This window comes from Sorex araneus, chromosome 9, assembly GCF_027595985.1.
Source record: "Sorex araneus isolate mSorAra2 chromosome 9, mSorAra2.pri, whole genome shotgun sequence".
NCBI lineage: Eukaryota > Metazoa > Chordata > Mammalia > Eulipotyphla > Soricidae > Sorex > Sorex araneus.
Genome location: NC_073310.1, coordinates 4,829,895 through 4,851,971, shown reverse-complemented (window position 1 = coordinate 4,851,971; position 22,077 = coordinate 4,829,895). Strand labels below are relative to the sequence as shown.

The window sequence follows — 22,077 nt, the reverse complement described above, 5'->3', positions numbered from 1 at the left end:
TTTCCCGGCGGCTGCAGTGTTCCCTTGTGTCGATGGACCAGAGTGTCTCTATGCCGTGGGCTGTTCACCGGACAACACTCTCCTCAGGTCCCTCCCCTGGCCTGTCCAGTATGGTCCCTGCGACACTCAGCCCCGGGAGACGGCTGCTCTGCACTTCCTCCAGGGCATCTGGGCCGCGCGCTCAGCCCTCTGCCCTCTCCTTTCAGGGAGCTGCTGCGCTGCGAGGCGGCGCTGGCCCGGCTGTACTGCCGGGTGGCCCTGCTCAACATCTTCGCCCCCAAGCTGCCCCACCTGTTCACCCGCCTCTTCCACATCCCCGCCATCCGGGACATCACCCTGGAGCACCTGCAGCTGCTGTCCAATCAGCTCCTGGCTCCTCCCCTCCCAGGTAAGTCCCGAGCACGCTCGGTGCTGCGCCTGCAGGGAGTCGGAGAAGCCGGGCTTGAGGCCTGGTGCTCCCCGCTGTGCTCCCTCCCCCTGAAAAGCGTCCTCCTGTCACTCCCCTGCGTCCTTGTGAATCAAGGGACACAGAGGATTACTTCTGAAATTTTAGTCTCTTTTTGTGTTTTTGACCCGCCCCTGAGGTGCTCAGCAGTGCTCGGGGAACCCTAAGATGCCAGGGGTTCAACCCGTCAGATGTGCGCGGGGCAGGGTCCTGCCCACTGTACTATCCGGCCCTGAAATGGAGCCTTGGCCTGGCTACCCTGTGAGCTGTGAAGGAAGGAGTGACTCCTGTCCTCAGCTCCCCCGGGCAGCCTACCCGGCCAGTGTGGCTGTGAGCGGCACTGCCCAGAGCTGCTGTGCCTCTGCTGATGCCGGGCACTGTGGCAGAGCTGATGGCGCCCCTCCCCCCCCGGGGCTGTGGCAGGGCTCGTGCTGGCTTATGTCCCAGGAAAGCTCAGGACTCTGCCATCAGCCCAGTCTAGGACCGAGGGGTCATTTGACCCCGGCTGGCACCAAAGCCCCACCCTTCAACAGCTGACTCGGGAGCAAGAGGAGGGACAGGCCACACTCTCGGCCACCGGGTGGCTTCTGGCCAGTGCGTGGGAGCCACACCCCCACCCGGGCCTGCAGGTGTGCAGGCCTGACCCAACACCTGCTTCCCACCCTCCGCCCGGAGCCACCCTCGCGGGTGTGGCTAGGGACGGGCGTCAGGCAGGCTCAGGGAGGCCTGAGTCCCGCGCACAGACTTGGGGTCCGCTTCAGACTCATCTCAGGAGCGGCCGTCAGAGGCACGGTCGCAGCTCCTCGCAGCGGCCGGTCACTGGCCAGTGTAGCGCCTGGTCGCGCGTTGTTTCGGGTGGCGCAGCCGCGGCCGCTGTGGTTCTCGTAAAGCTGTGTTTTCTTTCCTGTGCCCAGATGGCACCATCAGCTCCAGCTCTATCCTCCTGGCACAGTCTCTGCAGCACTGCGTCCACTCCCAGAGCTGCTCGGCCACCGACCTCTTCTACCAGGGCAGCTCGCAGACGGTGCGGGAGTGGCTCAACGTGGCCATCACACGGACCCTGCACCAGGGCGAGGAGAGTCTGCTGGAGCTCACCAAGCAGATCTGCTCCTTCCTGCAGGTGCGGCTGGCCGGCTGGCTGCTCCTTTGGGGGTGCGGGGCGGGGCGCCCGCAGTGGTGTCCAGAGGTCCAGGCACGCTATTGGAGCCAACCGGACCGTGGTTCAGCGGAAGGGCCCGAGGATGCAATGCTGCTCAGGGCTGCGGGTACCCAGGCCACCCAGTGAGGCTTGAACCCAGGTCAGGGATGTGCCGGCCCCAACTCAGGATACCTGTTCTCTTTCCTTCCTTCCTTCCTTCCTTCCTTCCTTCCTTCCTTCCTTCCTTCCTTCCTTCCTTCCTTCCTTCCTTCCTTCCTTCCTTCCTTCCTTCCTTCCTTCCTTCCTCCTTTCTTCCTTCCTTCTTTCCTCCTTCCTTCCTTCCTTCCTTCCTTCTTCCTTCTTTCCTCCTTCCTTCCTTCCTTCCTTCTTCCTTCCTTCTTTCCTCCTTCCTTCCTTCCTTCCTTCCTTCCTTCCTTCCTTCCTTCCTTCCTTCCTTCTTCCTTCCTTCTTCTTTCCTTCTTCCTTCCTTCCATTCCTCCCTTCTTCCCTCCTTCTGTTCCTTCCTTCCTTCCTTCCTTCCTTCCTTCCTTCCTTCCTTCCTTCCTTCCTTCCTTCCTAATTTTTAGTTTTTGAGCCACACCCAGTAGTGCTCAGGGATTACTCCTGGCTCTGCACTCAGGAATCACTCCTGACGGGGCTAGGGGACCAAATGGGGTACCAGAGATCAAACCCAGGGCCCATTGTACTCTCCAGGCCCAGGCTACCATTTTTAGGTGAAAGTCTCATTGACTTGGCAGAAATGACAATCCTCTCTTCCCCGGGCCGCCCCCACCCCCCAGACACCCGTCCTGTGCGTAGTGTCCATCTCCCAGAGGGCTCTGGCCTTCCTCTGTGGCCGCCGTCCTCGGCCCCTGCTGGGGGGAGGGCTGGAGGGCCGTCCCGCGTGTGGGCTGAGGCTTCCCCGTTCACTGTCCTTGCAGACAGCGCCGGAGCAGTTTCCCTCGGAAGAGTTTCCGATTTCCGAGTCCAAAGTCAACATGGACGTTAATTTTCCCGGGGCAGCATTTGTCGTAGTGTCCTGTAAAGAAAGTCAGTCTGGATTCCGCAAAGAGTAAGTCGTGCCCGGGAGAAAAATGGGGAGAGAAACATAAAACAGATGCCGGTGAAGCTGGCGGGAGGAAGAAGCTCAGAATTGGGTTGTTCTTTGATGGAAACCATCTTTGAACCCCAGTTCCCCTCTGCTTCGCGTTTGGGCTTAGTCTCCGGTGCTCTGCCTGAGTGCAGCCCTGGGTGCTCGTGGGGGAGCCCACGCCATGCACGGATGAAACCCCGGGTTTGATCCTTGGCACCCCCCCACAACACACACACACACACACCCACAAACACACACACATCAGCGTGGGAGTGACACGCCTGCGGTTCCCCCTTGCCCGTCTCCTGGTGGCACACTCGTCACTGCCTCTCTGCTCCCCTGACCCTCGTTCCTTCCCCACAGCTCCTCCCTGTACAAGGCGCCCTGGGCGCGGGTGCTCGTGTACGGGCTGGGCCACAAGGTCAAGCGAAACGGCCAGCTCAACCTCATCGAGGCTGTCTGTTACCCGCGGGACGCTTCTCCGGCCAACACCGGCCTCACACCTCCCCCCACTGCCAACCAGTACCCCTCTGTGATCCTCTCCGCGGACAAGGTCCACATCAAGCTGGGTCAGTCTCTGAGTTCTCTGCGGCGACGCAAGTATCCTTGGTTGGGTGCCTCTGCCCTGTGGAAAGAGAATGGCTGCCGGGGCCGCGTGGCTCTCCCTTTCCTGCAGACAGGCCCAGCTGGCTGCTCCCCAGAGGGACTCTCTCAAGTATGGCTGGGACATCTGCCGTTTAGGAAGACCCGGACGGGGAGAGGTGGTACAGTGGGCAGGGCACTCGCCTTGTACACAGACAACCTGGGTTCCATTGTGGCACTGTGTATGGTCCCCTAGCACCGTCAGGAGTGGCCCCTGAGCACAGAACCAGGATGTGCCAGGCCCTGGGTTCAATTCCTGCCACTCGAGAACAGTAAATGAATTTGTTTTAATAAAGTAATGGCTGGAGAGATCGCTCTAAGGGCTGGAGTGTGAAGCATGGGAGAGCCACAGTTGGTCCCCAGCACCTGTGGGCCCTCGAGCACTGCTGGGAGTACTCCTGAGTGCGGAGCTGAGAGCAGCTCTGGGTATGGCCCCCAGAGGAAAAATCAATTAACATGGCAAAGAGCAGAACCAAAGGCTTGCCGGGCCCCCGGACACTGTAGGCGTGGAACCCCACAAAGGGAAAAAGAACCAAAGTTGACAGTAGGGCCGGACTCAGACCCCTCTGATGCGTTCCAAGAACTTAATGTAAGCTTAATATTCTCGTGGGAGTTTAGCTAAAATAATAAACTGATAATTTCTTTACCAAGCTGGCAGCATTCCAGCGAAGCAGCTCTTAGAATGTGATGTGATGCTCCCACTCTTAACGCGGCAGGGTTGTGACCCATGCTAGAACACTTGCCTTGCTGGAGGCCCTGGGTTCAGTCCCCAGCGCCACAAGAAAGAAAAAAAGAAAAGAAAAACCAATTCCCGTTGGGGCCATTGGGTGCACAGGGACCAGAGTGAATGGGCGTGTGCAGCCCTCCCTGTTCCCATTGCTGTCCTTTGTCCCATGGTCACACCGACGAGTGTGCCACGGCCACGCCTGCAGCTGATGGTCTGAGTGGGGGTCTCTCTCCTCCCGCCCTGGGCACTGCGCCGGCACCCCCACCCTCCCCCCCCACTGCCGTGACTCGGGTTCGCTTCCATCTGTAGCTGCTAGTCACAGTCTCTCCCCCGCGGCTTCTTCCAGGGGTGTCCCCGCCGCCCGGGGCCGTGCTGGTGCTACACTCTCTGCCCCTGGAGTTCCCTCTGGCCATGGCCTTTGCCGAGCAGCTGCTGTCCTGGAAGGCGGAGGAAGGCGAAGCGAAGTCCGAGGACGAGCCTGACACCATCCCCACGTCCGTCCTGCTGCAAGTGGTGGAGCTGCTGGGTGAGCTGCTGCCCCAGGGCCCGGCCCCGCACGCTGACTCGGCCCTCGGGCTCGCCAGCTGCTCCAGGGAGAGGCCACTCGGCGGGCTCTGCCATCTGAAGGGGCTTGGGGACTGATGTGAGGGATGGCCCACACCGGCGTTGTCCCGTGGCCAGCCCAGGAGAAAGCGCAGAGCAGCGGTCTCGGGGGCTGAGTGAGGCGGGGACTGGACCGGCCAGGCCAGGCCGCAGGTCTCAGAAGGCCGAGGAACACTGGCCTAGACTTCCGCACCAACACGGGGAGGGGGGGGCGTTTGCATGATTCTGAGGAGTGGCAGCAAACTGTACGCTGAGTAGTTTTTTCTTTCTCCATTTGGAAGCATAAACAAACGCCATTTTAACTTTGGAGGTGAGAAACGGAATGCAAGCAAATGCCGTTGCGAGAGTGAATGTCAGTGACTTTAGTCCCTCACAGCTTACAAAGGGTTGCATTTAGACAAAACTCACGGAATACTGAACTTAAAGAATTGTGCATTTTGGGGCCAGAGAGATAGTGCAGCGGGTAGGGTGTTTGCCCTACACACGGCCCACCCAGGTTTGATCCCCGGCATCCCATATGGTCCCCCCCAAGCACCGGCAGGAGTGATTCCTGAGTTCAGAGCCAGGAGTAACCCCTGAGCATCACTGGGTGTGACCCCAAAAGAAAAAAAACAAAGAATTGTGCATTTTACTGTATGTAAGCTTGTGTCTAGAATTACAGGTACAGTTTTTGAACTTTACTGATAATGTTTTAGGAGTTTAGTAATAAGATATACCGATGTCTCCGAGTTACTTTAACATAATTGGAAACCAAGGGGGACCAGAGAGATCGAACATAGGCGTGTGCTTGCCTTGCACATGGCCAGCCCAGGACCAGAAGGGGACCCGGCACCCAATACGGTCCCCTGAGCCCCCCGGGAGAGATTCCTGAATGCAGAACCCAGGAGTAATCCCTGAGCACTGCTGGGTGTGGTCCTCCCCCAAAAATAAAATTGAGTTGAGTTTATGAATTAATAGATTAGTAGGTGTGTAATAAAGCAAAATTGGCAAAATATAAACGGTAGGACCAGAGATAAGGTAGTAGCATGGGTAAGGTGTTTGCCTTGTGCATGGCCGACCTAGTTTAATCTCCAGACCCTATATTTGATCCCAAACTCTGCCAGGAGTGATTCCTCAGAACCGAGCCAGGAGTGAGCCCTGAGCACCACCAGGTGTAGCCCGAAAAATGTCAAAGAATATACCAGAATATGCTGTGAAAAGGGGGCTGTGTCTCAGGCAATGGTGAGCTTGTCTTGCTTGTGCCACATCCCGGGTTCGAGCCTCAACACTCCACGGCCCCCTAAGTAATGCCTGGGTAGCCCTGACGGCCCCTAAGCTCTGCTGGGCCTCGGTGCTTCCCACCTAAGGGTTTCCTGCCAACAGTCAGACTACAGCCCTAGGAAGGTTGTTTTCTGGTGTGTGTTTCTGTGCCGGCGGGTGCGGCTGGGCCCATAGCCTGTGACTGGTCGTCAAGTCTCTGGCCGGCCTTTGGGCAGAGAGGTGGCTGGCCAGGTGGCCCGGTAGCTCAGGGGTCGCGGTCACCCTCCGGGCATCTCCTGGCCTTCAGCTCCTCGAGGGTCTGTTTCTCCACCTGCCGTGGGCATGAGTGTGGCGGACAGGGTTAGCGCCTGGCGGTGAAGCCGCCGGGTGCGTGGCCAATGGCTAGCGGCGCTGCTCTCTCTGTGCCGTAGGGAACTTCCTGTGGACCACGGACATGGCGGCCTGCGTGAAGGAGCTGGTCTTCCACCTGCTGGCCGAGCTCCTGCGCACGGTGCACGCCCTGGAGCAGCGGAAGCACCCCGCCGGCCTGTCGTCCTCCATCGCGCTGCAGCTGAACCCCTGCCTGGCCATGCTCATGGCCCTGCAGTCGGAGCTGCACAAGCTGTACGACGAGGAGACGCAGAGCTGGCTGTCGGGCGGCGCCGCCGCCCCCGACCAGGGCAGGTTCTCCGTGTATTTCCACGCGCTCATGGAGGGCTGCCTATCGGTCGCCGAGGTCACCTTGCCCACCAACATGAGCGTCACGGCCAGCGGGGTGACCTCCACCACCGCCCCGAACCTCAGCGACTCGTCCTCCTCCTCCTCGTCCTCCCCGGGCCAGACGCCGCAGAGCCCCAGCCTCCTGTCCAAGAGGAAGAAGGTGAAGATGAAGCGGGAGAAGGCCTCCTCCTCCGGGAAGCGCCAGTCCTCCCGTTCCGTGGACTCAGACCCCGTGCTCAGCATCGGGGGCAGCAAGCCCGAGGACATGCTGTGGTTCCACCGGGCGCTGACCTTGCTCATCATCCTCCGGCACCTCACGAGGAAGGACCCGCAGGGGCTGGGCGTGACGAGCGACGCCATCGCCGACGCCTGCCAGGCACTGGTGGGCCCCACGGCGCACAGCCGCCTGCTGGTCATCTCGGGGATCCCCACCCACCTGGACGAGGCCGTCGTGAGAGGCGCCATCCGCAAGGCCTGCAGCGCCCACGGCGGGGTCTTCAAGGACGAGATCTACATCCCCTTGCAGGATGAAGACCCCAAGAAGCCGCGAGACAAGGCCGAGGGCGGGGAGGGGAAAGGAGAGCCGGACAAGGCCCTGGGCTTCGCCAGCACGGACAGCTTGGAGGTCAGCACATCCAGCAGCCTGGCCCCCGCCATGAGCGTCAGCGCGTCGGCCTCCACCAGCCAGGCGTCCATCTGCAGCTCCCAGGGCATCTCCCAGACGGTCAGCGACCTCTCAGTGGACCCGCTGCCCGCCGGCCTCGAGCTGCCCGTGCCCGCCGGCCTGCTGGAGCCCCACGTGATCTCCAGCCAGGAGAGCCTGGACGTTTCCCTGTGTAGCACCGGCAGCCTGGGCAGCCTGGGCAGCCTGGGGGAGCCGCTGGACAATGCGGAGATGGCCTCCGTGTCGGACATGGGCTCCATGTACACGGTCACGTCTCTGGACAACCAGCCCCTTGCAACACGCCCCATCAAAGGCTTCGCCGTTGTGGAGGTAACAGTTTAATAGCTGGGACACCCAGGGGCCCTTGGAGGCAGTTTTGGGAACAGTGGCTTAGTGTGTTTGTTATATTTGTAAATGGTTTTTGTTTTGTTTTTTTGCTTTTTGGGTCACACCCAGCAATGCACAGGGGTTACTCCTGGCTCTGCACTCAGGAATCACTCCTGGCGGTGCTCAGGGGACCCTATGGGATGCTGGGAACCCTGTGGGATGCTGAACCTGGGTCAGCTGCGTGCAAGGCAAACGCCCTCCCCGCTGTGCTATCACTCCAGCCCCTGTAAATGTACTTTTTTAAAGTTTCAGACCCATCTCAGGGGGCTCAGACCCTCCTCCCGCTGTGGCCGGGAGCCCTGCCCGGCTGGGATGGAGCGCAGAGCCCGTACTACCCTCCGACCCTGGGGATCTCTAAGGGTGGCGAGTCTCCCTCAGCTCAGTGCCCCGGGGTGAGGCGGAGGTTTTAGAGGGGCGACCCTTCCTGGCAGACAGGCTTTCAAATGTCCATTCCCGGAGCCAGAGTGATGGGACAGCAGATAAGGTGCTTGCATGCAACCAGCCCGGGTTCAACCCTCTGCGCGCCATACGTGGTCTCCCGAGTCCTGCCAGGAGTGAGCCCTGAGCACAGCCAGGTGTGGCCCCAAGACCAGGTGTCCAGCCCTTGCCTTGTACAGTGAGTGAGGCACCTGCCTTGCATGCAGCCAAGCCAGGTTTGATCCCAAGCTCCAGTAGGAGTCATCCCTCCGCTTAGAGCCAGGAATAAGCCCTGAGCATAGGCAGGCATGGTTGAAAATAATAATTTAAAAATAAAAGTACGTTCTAGGGCTGGAGAAATGATACAGGGGTTGAGGCATTTGCCTCGCCTGCGGCCGACCTCTGTTCAGTCCCTTGTGGCACCTGGTCCCCCCGCCCCAGCCCAGAGCTGGCAGCGACCTCCTGAGCCCAGAGTCGGGAGCTATCTCTGAGCACTTCCAGGGGTGCCCTTGGGCAGCTGTTGACTGTCACACTGAGCCTCCGTGTTCCGGGGGACCCTGCGTTCCAGGTGGGTTCCTGTTTCCACTTCATGATCCCTCTCTCTCTCTTTTTTCCTTTTTTTTTCTTTTTGGGTCACACCCAGCAAAGGGACTACTGGCTCTGCACTCACTGTCCACTCTGGTGGTGCTCGGGGGACCGTATGGGATGCAGGGGATCAAACCTGGGTCAGCCGCATGCAAGGCAAACGCCCTCCCCGCTGAACTATCACTCTGGCCCCAAGGTCTGTCTCTTTCTTGATCCTTGTTTAGAACCCCCTTCACTGGGGCTGGAGATAGTGCAGCGGGTAAGGCACTGACCTTGCACATGACCCACCCAGGTTCAATCCTCAGCATCCAATATGGCCCCCCAACCTCTAGCAGGAGTGATTTGTGAGCAGAGATCCAGGAGTGAGCCCTGAGCTCTCTTGGGTGTGCCCCTTGCCTTCCCCCACTCCATACACACACACACACACACACACACACACACACACACACACACACACACACACACACACGAGAGAAACCCTACATTCTATGCTTTGTTGCACCCTTGTACACTGGGGTCATTGCAGTCACAGAGGAAGATGCTGAGAAGAGAATTCTCGGCCTTGCCTCTCAGGGACCACGTGTCCAGTTCCTGGTCTCAGTTACTTCTTTCAGTCCATCCTCTTTCCTGGACATGAACGCTGGCCCCTTGCCACCGACATCATTTCTCTCCACGGGCCGTTGTTGGCAAGCCAAAGAAACTCCCGGAAGATCACTCACCCATGACGCTAGCCACTCCCGAGGGCATCGGGGCACTGTCGCACGAGCCCAACCCTGCCCTCAGCCTCCCTGTTCCTCTGCTCCCACAGATAAGATCCCGAGCCAAAATCGAGAAAATTCGAGCAAGTTTGTTCAATAACAATGACTTGATTGGCTTGTCGAGCCTGGATGGCGAAGATGAGCTGATGGAAATGTCGACGGAGGAGATTCTCACGGTGTCGGTGGTCAACCAGAGCTTGTTCGACACGCAGGGCAGCCCGGGTCTGGAGGACTATTTCAATGATAAGTCGATTAAAGGTGGGTCTCAGAGAGTTTGGGTTTTTGTTTTGTTTTGTTTTATTTATTTATTTATTTTTGCTTTTGGGGTCACACTCGGCAATACACAGGGGTTACTCCTGGCTCATGCACTCAGGAATTACTCCTGGCACTGCTCAGGGAACCATATGGGATGCTGGGATTCGAACCTGGGTTGGCCACGTGCAAGGCAAATGGCCTACCCGCTGTGCTATTGCTCCAGCCCCAGGTTTGGGTTTTTTTAATAGACTAGTGTTGTTGATTTACAGCGTTAGGTTAGGTGGGGGTGGGGACGGTGAAAATCATTCCCCAGCTTCCCACCCTTCTGGCACTGACGCTCAAGAGGGCTCTGGAGGTGTGGACACGGAGTGAGGCTGCCACCCAGGGAGGTGGTGGGAGCCGTGGCCAGGGAGGGTTGCTGCATGCCTGAGCGACGGTGCTCGCTGCCTCTTCAGCAACTAGGTAACGCTGCGCGGTGGGCCTGTGGCGCTAGAAGGTCACAGGTGCGTTGCGGATAGACAGCTGATGTCTCCTTCATTGGTGGGACAGGCTGGATCACAGCCCCGGTGCTCAGGGCTGACTCCTGCCTTTGCTCAGGGATCACTCCCGATGGTGCTCAGGCTTCCTCCTGCCTCTGTGCTCAGGGATCACTCCCGATGGTGTTCAGGCTTCCTCCTGCCTCTGTGCTCAGGAATCCTCCCGATGGTGCTCAGAGGACCAGTTGCAGTGCCAGGGATGGAACCTGGGTTGACCCTGTGCGGGGCAAGGACCTGCTGTACTCTCTTCAGTATTTCGGGGGGCCAGAGCGATCATAGTGCAGGTGGCAGGACATTTGCCTTGTACAAAGCTGACCTGGGCGCGGTCCCTGGCATCACATACGGTCTCCCAAGCTCCCTCAGGAGTAATTCCTGAGAGCAGAGCCAGGAGTCAGCCCTGAGCAGCCCCGCGTGTAGCCCCAAAACAAAACAAAAACAAATCCGCATGTCCATGCCTGGGCACTTGGGCACCCCGCCCTGGGCTCAGCCCCCTTCATTCTCCTGGACTGTGCTCTGCACAGGGTGTTTGAGCTTCCTACATCTCCCATCCGTGAATCTTCTCTTCCTTCGCTTCTGTGTTTGAGGGCGATGGGCCTCGGCATGCCCGCAGAGCTGGTGCTGGGGCCCGAGCCCAGGTCTCCCGCGTGCAAAGCCTGCGCCCTCTGGGAAAACCTCCTCTAGGGAAAACCTCCTCTAGGGAAAAACCTCCTCTCGGTTTTTTTTTTTTTTATTCCTCTAGTTCTAAACCTGAATTTATTTTCGTTCCTGGTTCTGTGTCAGTCAAACCTTCCCCATAAAGCGCAGGTCTCTTCTGTCGGGGACCGGTGTGCGCGTTCTCATACACATCTGCTTCAAAGGAGGAAGCGCCGTGTGGCCCCTCAGCGGCTCTGGCCTCCCCTGCCACACATTTCACAGGTTCTTGTAAGTTGTGGCTCTGTTGAGTCGGCGCTGGGACTCGTGCTCAGCCCAGCAGCGGTGAGGCCTGTGCTCCGGCCGCTACCACCAGGCCTGCCTGGGCCCTGCAGGGCGAGGGGAAGGGAGGTGCCGACGGGACTGGGGGCACCTTCAGACCCAGGCCACCTGCGTGGCTCCTTTTGCTCAGTTTTCTTGTTCCTGACAACACTTTTCAGTCTGCCGTTGTGCCCGATTTGGAGCACTTCTTAGTACGTAAGAACAGCTTGCACTTTTTTCTGGGTTTTTTTTTTCCCAGTGTGGGGAGGTCACACCCAGCGATGCTCAGGGCTTACTCCTGAGCATCTCAAGTACAAGTACTCGGGGGACCATATAGGATGCCAGGGATCGAACTTGGGTCGGCTGCATGTAAGGCAAACTCCCCCTTGGGGGCTGGAGTGATAGCACAGCGGGGTAGGGCTTTTGCCTTGCACACGGCCAACCCGGGTTCAAATCCCAGCATCCCATATGGTCCCCTGAGCACCGCCAGGGGTGATTCCTGAGTGCATGATCCAGGAGTGACCCCTGTGCATTGCCGGGTGTGACCCAAAAAGAAAAAAAAAAAAAAAAGACTAACGCCCTCCCCGCTGGACTATCGCTCCAGCCCCAGACTATTGCTCCAGCACCTTTTCTTCAGGGATTGGAGTTGGTCTAGAACCACACGTGGCAGTGGTCAGGGATCGCACCTGGAGGTCCCAAGGGATCCCTTGGGATGCCGGGGACAGAACAGGGCTGGCCCTATTAGGACTAGTGCCTCCCCCCGCTACTGTCTGTCCTGCCCCGGCTTGTACTTGAGACTAAACACACCTGCTGGTGCTCTGCTCTTTGCTCCTCTGCGATGCCCGTCCCAGCGCCGTCAAGGACAGGCGTCATGCTGACGCCTCCACGCGCAGCCTCGGCGCAGTGAATCTTTATTTCTTGCTCCCGGAGGGGTCAGGGAGAGAGCCGAGCTCTGCAAGCCCATGGCCTGTCGTTTCGGTACAGACCTAGACGGGAACAAATACCAAAGTGACTCCCCAGGGGACTGCATGGCCACAGGGCCACCCCTTAGCAGAGAAAGCTGTGTCACCCAGCGAGGTGCGTGCCCAAAGGGCGAACCAGGCTTTAGCGAACAGCTCGTCAGTTTGGTTCCCCAGCACCCCAGGGAGTGACCCCCAGGCAGAGAGCCCGGGGTGACCCCTGGGCACCACCTGGAATGGCCCACAACCAAAGTAGACTCTGATGACAGGCGTCATCGCCACAAACGCCCCGTCGCTCACTGGCTTCTGTCCGACAAATACAGTGCTCGGGCTTCTGCTGCTGGCCGGCGCTCAGCTGCATTGTTTCGCCCTGACCCTGTGCCCGCCATAACAGGTGACAAGCTGGTGCCCGGGGCCAGAGAGGTGCTGACAGAGATATTTAAGAGCTGCGCCCATTCGGAGCAGACGCTGAGCCTGACCCCGGCGAAGCCCATCAAGGTCTCGGACATTTACCTCAGCAAAGAGCAGATCAACTCGCAGACGCCGGGCAACCTGCTCCACCTCTTCTTCACCAACGTCCGGCCTCCCAAGAAGGTGCTGGAGGATCAGCTCACGCAGGTAGGTGCCCGCGCCCCTGCCCGCGCGCCCTGGGGCTGCGCCCCAGCTGAGCCCCGGCTGCCCGGCCCGCAGATCCTCAGGAAGTACGGCGTGCCGAAGCCCAAGTTCGACAAGAGCAAGTACAGCAAGGCCGGGAAGGAGCAGCACCCCGTGAAGGTGGTGAGCACCAAGCGGCCCCTCAGCAAGCCGCCCGCCAAGGACAAGGCCGCGCTCAACAGCGTCAGGTGGGCGCCTCGGGGCTGGGAGCGCGCTTGTTTCCCCCTGAGTCTCTCCCGGCAGTGCTCCGGGGCGCCTCTGGCGGCACGCACACAGCGCACATGCTCACACCCCCTCCCCGGTCCCGAGTAGGGGGGGAGCTTTATAGAATGTTTTTCTGTTCTTAAGTGATGTCTTTTTCACAGTGGTGTTGATGCTTACGTGTTTGGTGCGGTGCCGCTTGCCTTGGGAGAAAGGCACTTGTTTGCACACAGGTGACCCCTGTTCAATCCCCAGCACCCCATAGGGCCCCCTGACATGGCCAGGAGTGACCCCTGAGCACAGAGCCGGGAGTCAGCCCTGAGCACCAACGGTTGTGGCCCCCAGACAGACATGCAAAGAAACAAGCGTTTTCACTTACCAGAGCAAAGATAGTCTTGGGCTGAGGGGTTACACGGGACGGAAGGCGCATGCTTTCCATGCGGCTGCAGCGGCCGCGACCCTGGTTCGGATCCCCAGTGCCACAGACAGGCCCCCAAGCGCCAGGGGTGACTCTTGAGCACAGAGCCAGGAACAGTGCCTGAGCACGGCAGGGGCTGGCACAAAGATAAAAATAAATTTTGCAAACCGGGGTTCCGATCCCAGTCCTCTCGGAACCAGAGCCAGAGTCGGGGTGCGAGTGGGAGGGGCGGGCGACACGGCACTCTCACCTGTCACTCGCTCTGCAGCAGGACAGCCTTGAGCGAGAAGAAGCCGACCGTGAAGCCCAAGTCCCCGGAGAAGAGCAAGCCGGATGAGAAGGACCCCGAGAAGTCCCCCACCAAGAAACAGGAAGGTCAGTGAACCCCGAGCCTGAGTGGGCAGGTAGGGAGAGCGGCGTGCCCGCCTGCCGGCCGCCGGCCCCAGAGCTGTGTGTGATGGCCCCGGGCAGAGGAGCCGCCCCAGAGAAGTGGCCGCAACGGTAGAGGGCGGCAAGGATCCGGACGCTCTTCCAGAAGGCACCGGCCGGGAGACTCCCTGGAGGAAGAAGCACGGGGCCTCCTGGGGCCAAGGCTCACTCAGAGCCTGGGGAGGGTCACAGAAACAGCGGGTCGCTGGGGGAGCAGGAGAAGGGAAGCGTGGGGTGAAGCAGCCGAGTCCCGCGGGTCCAAGACAGGCTGGAGGGGCGGCCTGCAGGCCCTGTCCCGACCCGAGAGTCACGCTGAGCACTTTGCCGTCAGTCCCCGAGGAGAAGTACCTGACCCTGGAGGGATTTCACAAGTTCGTCATTGATCGCGCCAAGCAGGACATCCGCAGCGTCTGGAGGGCCATCCTGTCCTGCGGGTATGACCTGCACTTCGAGAGGTGAGCGGCTGTCCCCAGCTGCCCCGGGCGTGCTCTCCGCCCGAGTTCTCCCCCGAGTCTCGGCTTTGTGGGGGGTTCCTGACGCCCTGGGGAGCAGAGCCTGCTTAGAGCCCCAACACTGGAGGCACTCGCCTGGCACTGGCCAGCTGTGATCCCCAGCATTGCGTATGGCCCCCCAGCCCCGCCAGGTGTGATCCCTGAACTCAGCTAAACTGAAATTGGGGGCAGGGACAGATGGGGCTTCCGGGAAGGGACGAGCGGCTGCGAGAGGCTGGGGGCCTTTGGGACAGTCTTTCCAGCCATTGCTGCTTGGCACGCGTCACCTGACTTCAGGGCCAGTGTCTGGGCACAGCGGAGTATAGTGGCGGCAGGACAAACTTTCAGAACTTGCTTTAGTTTCAAACCCAGTGAGTGAGACCGGGGCGGACTCCCGGCAGGGCTCCTGCCTTCTAGCCTCGAGATCACAAGCGCTGTCCGCAGCCCTGTCCGCAGCCCTGTCCGCAGCCCTGTCCACAGCACTGTCTCACGCACTGAGTGACCCAGCCCCGCTGCCTGCGGGGTTCCCGGGCAGTGCTCAGGAGATTCGAAGACTCCACCAGTAGCTCTTGACCAGCTGGACGGCGGCTCAGCACAGGGCTCGGGGCTGCAGTGCCGTTTGGGCCGGGCTGCGGGCGTCACACGGTCAGGCAGGTGCCCGCTGTGTGCCCCGTGGTTGCATTTTCACTCCTGGCCCTAGCCAAGGTTTTTGTTTGGGGTCACACCTGGCAGTGCTCAGGGGCTCACTCCTGGCTCTGCACTCAGGAATCACTCCTGGGGGTGCTCAGGGGATCCAGCCCGGGTCGGTGGCCTTGCCCGCTGTACTCTTGCTCTGGCCCCAAACCAGGCTTCTTTAGTTTTGGTTTGATTTTTGGTTTTGGGGGCCACACCCGGTGGTGTTCAGAGGTTACTCCTGGCTCTGCACTCAGAAGTCAGTCCTGCTTGGGCACCAAATGGGATGCCGGGGATCAACCCAGTCCACGGTGCACAAGACAAGCGCCTTTCCCGCTGTGCTATTGCTCTGGCCCCGCCCCGAGGTTTTTTATTTATTTATTTATTTTTGCCTTTTGGGTCACACCCAGCGATGCACAGGGGTTACTTCTGGCTCATGCACTCAGGAATTACTCCTAGTGGTGCTTGGGTGACCATATGGGATGCTGGGAATCGAACCCGGGTCAACCACGTGCAAGGCAAATGCCCTACCTGCTGTGCTATCGCTCCAGCCCCATCCCCGAGTTTTTTCAAAGGAAAGAAATCAGTAACTTTGTGGGGGCTGAGAAGTGGATCCAGTTCTTGTGCCCTTCCCGGCCTGCAGACTGTCTGGCTTGCAGCCTGTGACAGGCCCCACGGCCAGCAGGCCCGGTGGTGAGGCCGGCTGGCCTGCATGCCCCCCTGAGCGCCCCCCCACTCCGTCTCCCCAGGTGTGCCTGCATCGACGTGCGCCACGCCCACAAGGCCTCCCGGAAGTGGAGTCTGGAGATGGACGTGGCGCTCGTGCAGTACATCAACCGGCTGTGCCGCCACCTGGCCATCACCCCGGCCCGGCTCCACCCCCACGAGGTGTACCTGGACCCCGCCGACGCCTCTGACCCCCGCGTGGCCTGCCTCCTGAGTATGTGGCCCTGCGGGTGTGCCCGGGGGTGGCCCTGTGCGGGGGAGAGTCTGACGCCCGTGCCCCGCAGGCGTGCCCATCGAGAGCCTGCGCCTGCGCTTCGCCCTGCTGCAGTCGCTCAACACCACCCTGGAGACCTTCTTCCTGCCGCTGGTGGAGCTGCGCCAGACGCCCGTGTACACGCACAGCATCGCGGCCCTGCTGAAGGAGGCCAAAGGTCAGCCCGGAGTCAGGGCCAGTCAGAGGGGCCTGGCAAACGCAGGGCCCGTTAGAGGGGGGCACTCCCCTCACCCGCAGCCGACCTGAAAACCCCGGCTACCGCTTTAGGAGCCCCTGAGCCCCGAGTTGGCCCACCGCCCAAGATAAATAAATAAAATTCACAGTCCCTAGCCCGGGCTGGCTTCTGGGCAGCCTCCACCTTCCCCTCGCCAGGGCCGTGCCTCCCGCGCAGCCTCACGGCCTCCAGAACAGCCCCTCTGGGCTCCGGGACGCGCAGGTGGAAAGAGCGCTTGCACTGCGCGGGGCCGCGTATAGCCGCGTACACACGGGCTCTCCGGAGCCCCGTCACGCCTGAGCACTGCTGGGTGTGGCCGAAAACAGAAACACGCTCTCCTGTGTGGCTGTTCCTCTATAATGGGCACACTTGGGGCTGGGTAGCACAGTGGATAGGGCGTGTGCCCTGCACACAGCTGACCCAGGTTTGATTCCTGACACCACCTGTGGTTCCCTAAGCATGACCAGAAGTGATCCCTGAGCACCGTTGGGTGTGACACTAAAACCAAAATAATAATAATAATAACAATAACTGCACATTGGAGCGAGAGAGAGCTCAGTGGCTGAGCACATGCTCTGCATACAGAAGGCCTGGGTTTGACCCCCAGCACCACTTGGTCTCTGGAGCAACCCCAAGAATAACCCCAGAACCACCAGGCGTGCCCCCCAAAATGAAATAAGTGAAAAATAATGGGCACCAACGTCGGGCTGGGGAGAGGTACAGCCCTCACAGCATGCCTGACCCTGTTCTGTTCCTGGCCACGCAGTCTGGAGCCCCACGGGGGTAGCCCTGGAGACCCCCAAACACTGCAGGGTGGCCCTGGTGGTCTGGCACCACAGGGCAGGACAGTGGCATGTCCGCCAGTCCCCTCTGACACCCCAAGCCCCCAATGCCTTTCCCGTAGCCCCGTTGGTGCCGGAGGACAGGAGAGTCCCTCCTTGCCTTGGGCTCGGGCGGCATCTCCACCGGCATCTCTGGCATCTCACCCAGTCAGATGCGTGCCCGCCGCTGTGTCGGCCAGGTGCCTGCTGGGCCTCGCGCCCCCTCTCCAGCCCAGGCTGTGAGGGGCTTCCCTGCAGAGGCGGGGGCGCATGCCTTCATGGCGGGGTGCCGGAAGGAAGGGGGCCTGCCTCCCAGCCCTCCCCGTGTCTCTCTTCAGGGCTGATCTTTTACGACACGAAGGTGACCGTCATGAACAGGGTGCTGAACGCCACGGTGCAGAGGACAGCCGACCACGCCGCCCCCGAGATCACTCTGGACCCCCTGGAGATTGTGGGAGGTGAGGCGGGCTGGGAAGTCTCTGCAGGAAGTGCCAAGGCGGCCTGGCAGCTCCTCCCGACGGAGCCCCCATCCTTCGGCTCTGCCGTGCCCGGTCACCCGTGAGGAGAGAGGGCGACAGCTTCGCCGGGGGCGGGCCGGGCGGGCCGGGCGTGGAAGGCGGCCCCCAGAGGGTGTGGTCAGCTCCCTCTCTCTTGCAGGGGAGATCAGAGCATCTGAGAACTCCTACTTCTGCCAGGCGGCCAGGCAGCTGGCCTGCGTGCCGTCCTCCCAGCTCTGCGTCAAGCTGGCGAGCGGCGGCGACCCCACGTACGCCTTCAACATCCGCTTCACTGGGGAGGAGGTACACGGCACCAGTAAGTGGCCCAGCGGGTCCCCCGAGCTGGCCCTCCCTCGCCGTCCCTGCCCACCCCGTCCGCTTTCACAGCAGACACTGAGCAGGGGGCGGGGGCTGGGCCCTGGGGAGCCCAGGGCTGGGACAGCGGGGCGATGATGGCGAGCACTGTGAGCCGCAGCTGTGGGTTGGCCGAGGCTCCCCGGCCCGGCAGCGCCACGCCGACACCCCCTCTGCCTGCAGGCGGCTCCTTCCGCCACTTCCTGTGGCAGGTGTGCAAAGAGCTGCAGAGCTCCGCGCTGTCGCTGCTCCTGCTGTGCCCCAGCTCGGCCGTCAACAAGAACAAGGTGAGCCGGGCCCCCCGCCCCACCTGGGGCCTTTCCCGGGCCCCCGGCGCCCCTCACCCCTGCACTGTTTCCAGGGCAAGTACATCCTGACCCCCAGCCCCATCACCTACGGGGAGGAGCAGCTGCTGCACTTCCTGGGCCAGCTGCTGGGCATCGCCATCCGCGCAGACGTGCCGCTGCCCCTGGACCTCCTGCCCTCCTTCTGGAAGACGCTGGTGGGGGAACCCCTGGACCCGGACCAGGACCTGCAGGAAGCAGACATTCTCACCTACAATTACGTCAAGAAATTCGAGAGCGTAAGTGAGAGCGCGTCCCCCGGAAGCAGTTCCCCCCGGAGGCCCTTTTTGCCCACCTGGGCCTGGGCACCAGCGGAGACCCCCGCTCCCCAGGGTGCCTGACCGGGGTCTCCCGACGGACATCCCGGTGCTGCTCGCTGGCGACAGGCCCACCTGAGCCACCTGCCGTCCTCCACCTGCAGTTTTGATCCACAAGGAAACGTGGCGGGGGGGAGCTGCCACCAGCCACCAAGGACCTTATGGTGCTGGGGACGGCCCGGGCCTCGCCAGAAGAGCACGGCTCCCCCGCGAGCTCTCTCCAGCCCAGCCAGGCCCTCAGGGAGCACTGGACAGGCTCACGGAGAGGGGCCAGGGATGGAGCTTCCCCCTCCCTCTGCCGTGCTGGCACACGCACAAAGCACCCCCACAGTGTCCAGTCCTGCGCCCGGGGTCCTGAGGAGGCGTCCGAGAGGCCCCACGCCGTCCGTGTCATCTCCTGGGGCCCCGGGAGTGTGGGAGCGGCCGGGCTGAGCCCCGTCCACCTGCGCCCGCAGATCAGCGACGAGAGCGAGCTGGAGGCCCTGTGTGCCGAGATCGCCTCGCAGCACCTGGCCTCCGAGAGCCCCGACGGCCCGGGCAGGCCCTGCTGCAGGTTCACGTACCCAGCCATGACCGGGGAGGAGGTGGAGCTGTGCAGCCGCGGCCGCCACATCCCCGTGGCGTGAGTGCTCGGCGGGCGGGAGGGGCGGTGAGGGCGGGTCTGGGCCCAGAAGTGCTGAGGACTCGGGGTGGGGGGGGTGGGGGCCCCGACCCCCCGGCAGCCCGTCAGCCTCCCCGGCCTTCCCCCGGCAGCTGGGAGAACAAGGACGTGTACGCAGCGGCCATCCGGAGCCTGCGGCTGCGGGAGCTGCAGAACGTGGAGTGCGTGACGGCCGTGCGCGCGGGGCTGGGCTCCGTCATCCCGCTGCAGCTGCTCACCACGCTCAGCCCGCGGGAGATGGAGCTGCGCGCCTGCGGCCTCCCCTACGTCAACCTCGAGTTCCTGAAGGTGACCCCAGGGCCCGGCCGCGGCGGGGGCGGGCATGCAGGTGCCTCTGGGGTCCCTGTCCCCGTGGCCCCGGTCCTGGGCTCACCTCCGGGCCTCCTCCCCAGGCCCACACCATGTACCAGGTGGGGCTCATGGAGACGGACCAGCACATCGAGTTCTTCTGGGGCGCCCTGGAGATGTTCACCCAGGAGGAGCTGTGCAAGTTCATCAAGTTCGCCTGCAATCAGGAGCGCATCCCGTTCACCTGCCCCTGCAAAGACGGGGGCCCCGACACCGCCCATGTGCCCCCGTACCCCATGAAGATCGCGCCCCCAGATGGCACAGCAGGTAACCCCCTTTCTCAGGGCGGGTCCCGGTGGTGGCCCAAGGGCCCTTCTCTGAGCAGGGTGGAGGGGCGAGGTCCCTGTGAGTGGGGGTACAGGGACACCCACAGTTCCCTCTCCTGATGTTCGGAAACGCCAGGAATCCAGAGACATTAGCATCTCCCAACTGCCAGGTGCAGGAAAACAATCCAGTCCGTAAACTCAAGCATGTCGGCGGGGGCGGGAGGTAGCAGAGACTGAGGCGTTGCCCTCATGTGGCCGCGCCAGCCCGTCTGCTGATTCTGGGGTCTGTCCTAGCAGCGGGTCTGGGCAGCCCTGTGCTCTGCCCACCTCTTACCGGAAGAGCCACAGGCGCCTCCACACTGGCCCTTGTGCCCTGCAGGCTCCCCGGACTCGCGCTACATCCGCGTGGAGACCTGCATGTTCATGGTCAAGCTCCCGCAGTACTCGTCCCTGGAGACGATGCTGGAGAAGCTGCGCTGCGCCATTCACTACCGCGAGGACCCCCTGAGTGGCTGAGGGGAGGCACCCCAGAGTCACGTGTCACCGAGGTACCACTCCGCCAGCTGGGGGAGCCACCAGCGCGGGCACGTCCCTCCGGGCCCCGCGTGAGGAGTCGGCAACATCCTGCTTTTCCGAACTCTCGCCCACTTCCAGGCCTCCTGGAAGCCCACCCTCGTGTTTGTACGTTTCGTGACGGGTTGGTTCTTTTGCTGTCCGTGGTATGTTTCGTAGGCTAGTGTAGTTCCCAGGCAGTTTGTGTCTCCTTTGACCTTCCTGGACACTGTCCCTCACGGCCACTGGATTCTGACGCCACCAGGATCCAGCCACAGAACCACCGAGCAGGAAGGCAGGGTGGTGGCACGATGCCTTGGCCACACCGCGTGTCCCGTTGTGCAGAGCCCCTCCTGCCTCCTGCGCTCGCTGCTGCGGGCCTGGGCCGTCGGGCCCCGCCACGCGCGGGGAGCTTTGCGTGTCATCGCTGCCTCGAGAACCTCGTTGATGGTCAGGGTTTCTCGGAGAAGCCCGACTGGATCATTCCCCAGCCTCTTCCACAGACCCTCGGCTCTGCCATCTCTCGGGGTTTCCCTCCAGTGCTCCCCGGGAGCAGAGAACCAAAGGGCACATTCCCGACCTGATCCGAGCCGGGCTGAGCCCGTGCCAGCTGCAGGAGGCGGCGGCTGGGGTAGGGGCTGTTCCGGGACGGGACGGGCAACCCAGACGCGGCCTGTCTCTGTGCCTTTGGGGACGCAAGGGAGGAAGACAGGCAGAGGCCTCTGAACAGAGCTGTCGTGGTGCTCTGCTCCATCGGGGGTCTGCTTCAGTGGCTGAGACCTTCAAGTCCAAGGGGGAGGGGCGGTCAGGGCCAGTCCTGCTGGCCAAAGCTGCCCGGCACCCGCCGTCACCCTGTGCACAAGCGCACCAGGGCTGAGCCCCAGGCTCGCCCACTCCATCTGTGCCACGGCAGGTCTCAGTCCGGTGGTACTTGGCTCCCCTCAGTGTGTGCCACTCTGTGGGCTGTCGTTTGGGCCTCGCGGCTCTCACAGGTCGTCACTGTATTTACTGTATGATATTGTGAATATCGAGTGCGAGTGGCGCTGTCCCAAGGCTCCGGCGAGCAGGAGGGCGAGGCCGGGTGGCTGTCTGGCCCGGCCCGCTGGGAAGCCGTGGAGCGTAGGCAGGGCCACCGGCCTCCAGCTCCTCCCCGTTCCTCTTAGGAAGTGCAGGAAGCACCGGGAGGCAAAGCTGACCCTGGGTGAATGTTTCTGGTGGCATCAGCTGCGCCTGATGCAGGGACCACCGTGGGGGAAGCCCCCCGCAAGCACTTTCCTGCTTGGAGAACCCGCTCGGCGGCTGCCTGCCGGGGCGCAGCCCTGACCACAAGGGTCCTCGCTCTGCTCTGCGGAAGGAAAGAGCCTCTGGATTCGCTCGCGGGTTCGGGTCTTTTTAACTCCTCAGCCCCGTGCCCCCATCCCATCCCCTGGCGGACGGGGGGTGCTGCCGGCCCCTCCCAGGAGGGGAGTCCCGTGGGGAAGGTGTCTGCTGCTAATGGGACCACTCAGGCAGCACAGCCGCGTCTGGACACAGTGAAACCTTGGCCCTAAACATGTGTGCTGTAAAGTTACTTGATGTATATTTATTATAATTATTTATGGTTGCATCTAACAGACTTTTCATCCAATTCGATGCTATTTACACCACTGCTGTGTAAAGGAGGCCCACTTACAGAACAATGTCGCACCAATAAATAACCTTCATCTAATTTTGATCTTC

At 61.5% G+C, this 22,077-nt stretch overlaps 1 protein-coding gene across 7 annotated transcripts in view; it reads left to right on the top strand.

Moving 5' to 3' along the window:
• The window catches only part of HECTD4 (HECT domain E3 ubiquitin protein ligase 4), a 158,912-nt gene extending 136,835 nt beyond the window's left edge, over positions 1-22,077 (top strand). For 6 of the 7 annotated variants that reach the window (XM_055147412.1, XM_055147408.1, XM_055147411.1 and 3 more), the window contains exons 56-76: positions 207-388; positions 1,360-1,565; positions 2,525-2,655; positions 3,040-3,245; positions 4,392-4,571; positions 6,319-7,601; positions 9,469-9,676; positions 12,514-12,737; positions 12,810-12,961; positions 13,661-13,767; positions 14,153-14,276; positions 15,734-15,924; positions 15,995-16,141; positions 17,358-17,477; positions 17,677-17,832; positions 18,054-18,157; positions 18,232-18,453; positions 18,987-19,153; positions 19,285-19,480; positions 19,585-19,807; positions 20,186-22,077. In XM_055147412.1, coding sequence (XP_055003387.1) covers positions 207-388; positions 1,360-1,565; positions 2,525-2,655; positions 3,040-3,245; positions 4,392-4,571; positions 6,319-7,601; positions 9,469-9,676; positions 12,514-12,737; positions 12,810-12,961; positions 13,661-13,767; positions 14,153-14,276; positions 15,734-15,924; positions 15,995-16,141; positions 17,358-17,477; positions 17,677-17,832; positions 18,054-18,157; positions 18,232-18,453; positions 18,987-19,153; positions 19,285-19,480; positions 19,585-19,807; positions 20,186-20,322 — 4,666 coding nt within the window. In that variant the 3' untranslated portion in view covers positions 20,323-22,077. The remainder of the gene's footprint in view (positions 1-206; positions 389-1,359; positions 1,566-2,524; positions 2,656-3,039; positions 3,246-4,391; positions 4,572-6,318; positions 7,602-9,468; positions 9,677-12,513; positions 12,738-12,809; positions 12,962-13,660; positions 13,768-14,152; positions 14,277-15,733; positions 15,925-15,994; positions 16,142-17,357; positions 17,478-17,676; positions 17,833-18,053; positions 18,158-18,231; positions 18,454-18,986; positions 19,154-19,284; positions 19,481-19,584; positions 19,808-20,185) is intronic. The other variant, XM_055147407.1, reaches the window with a different exon arrangement.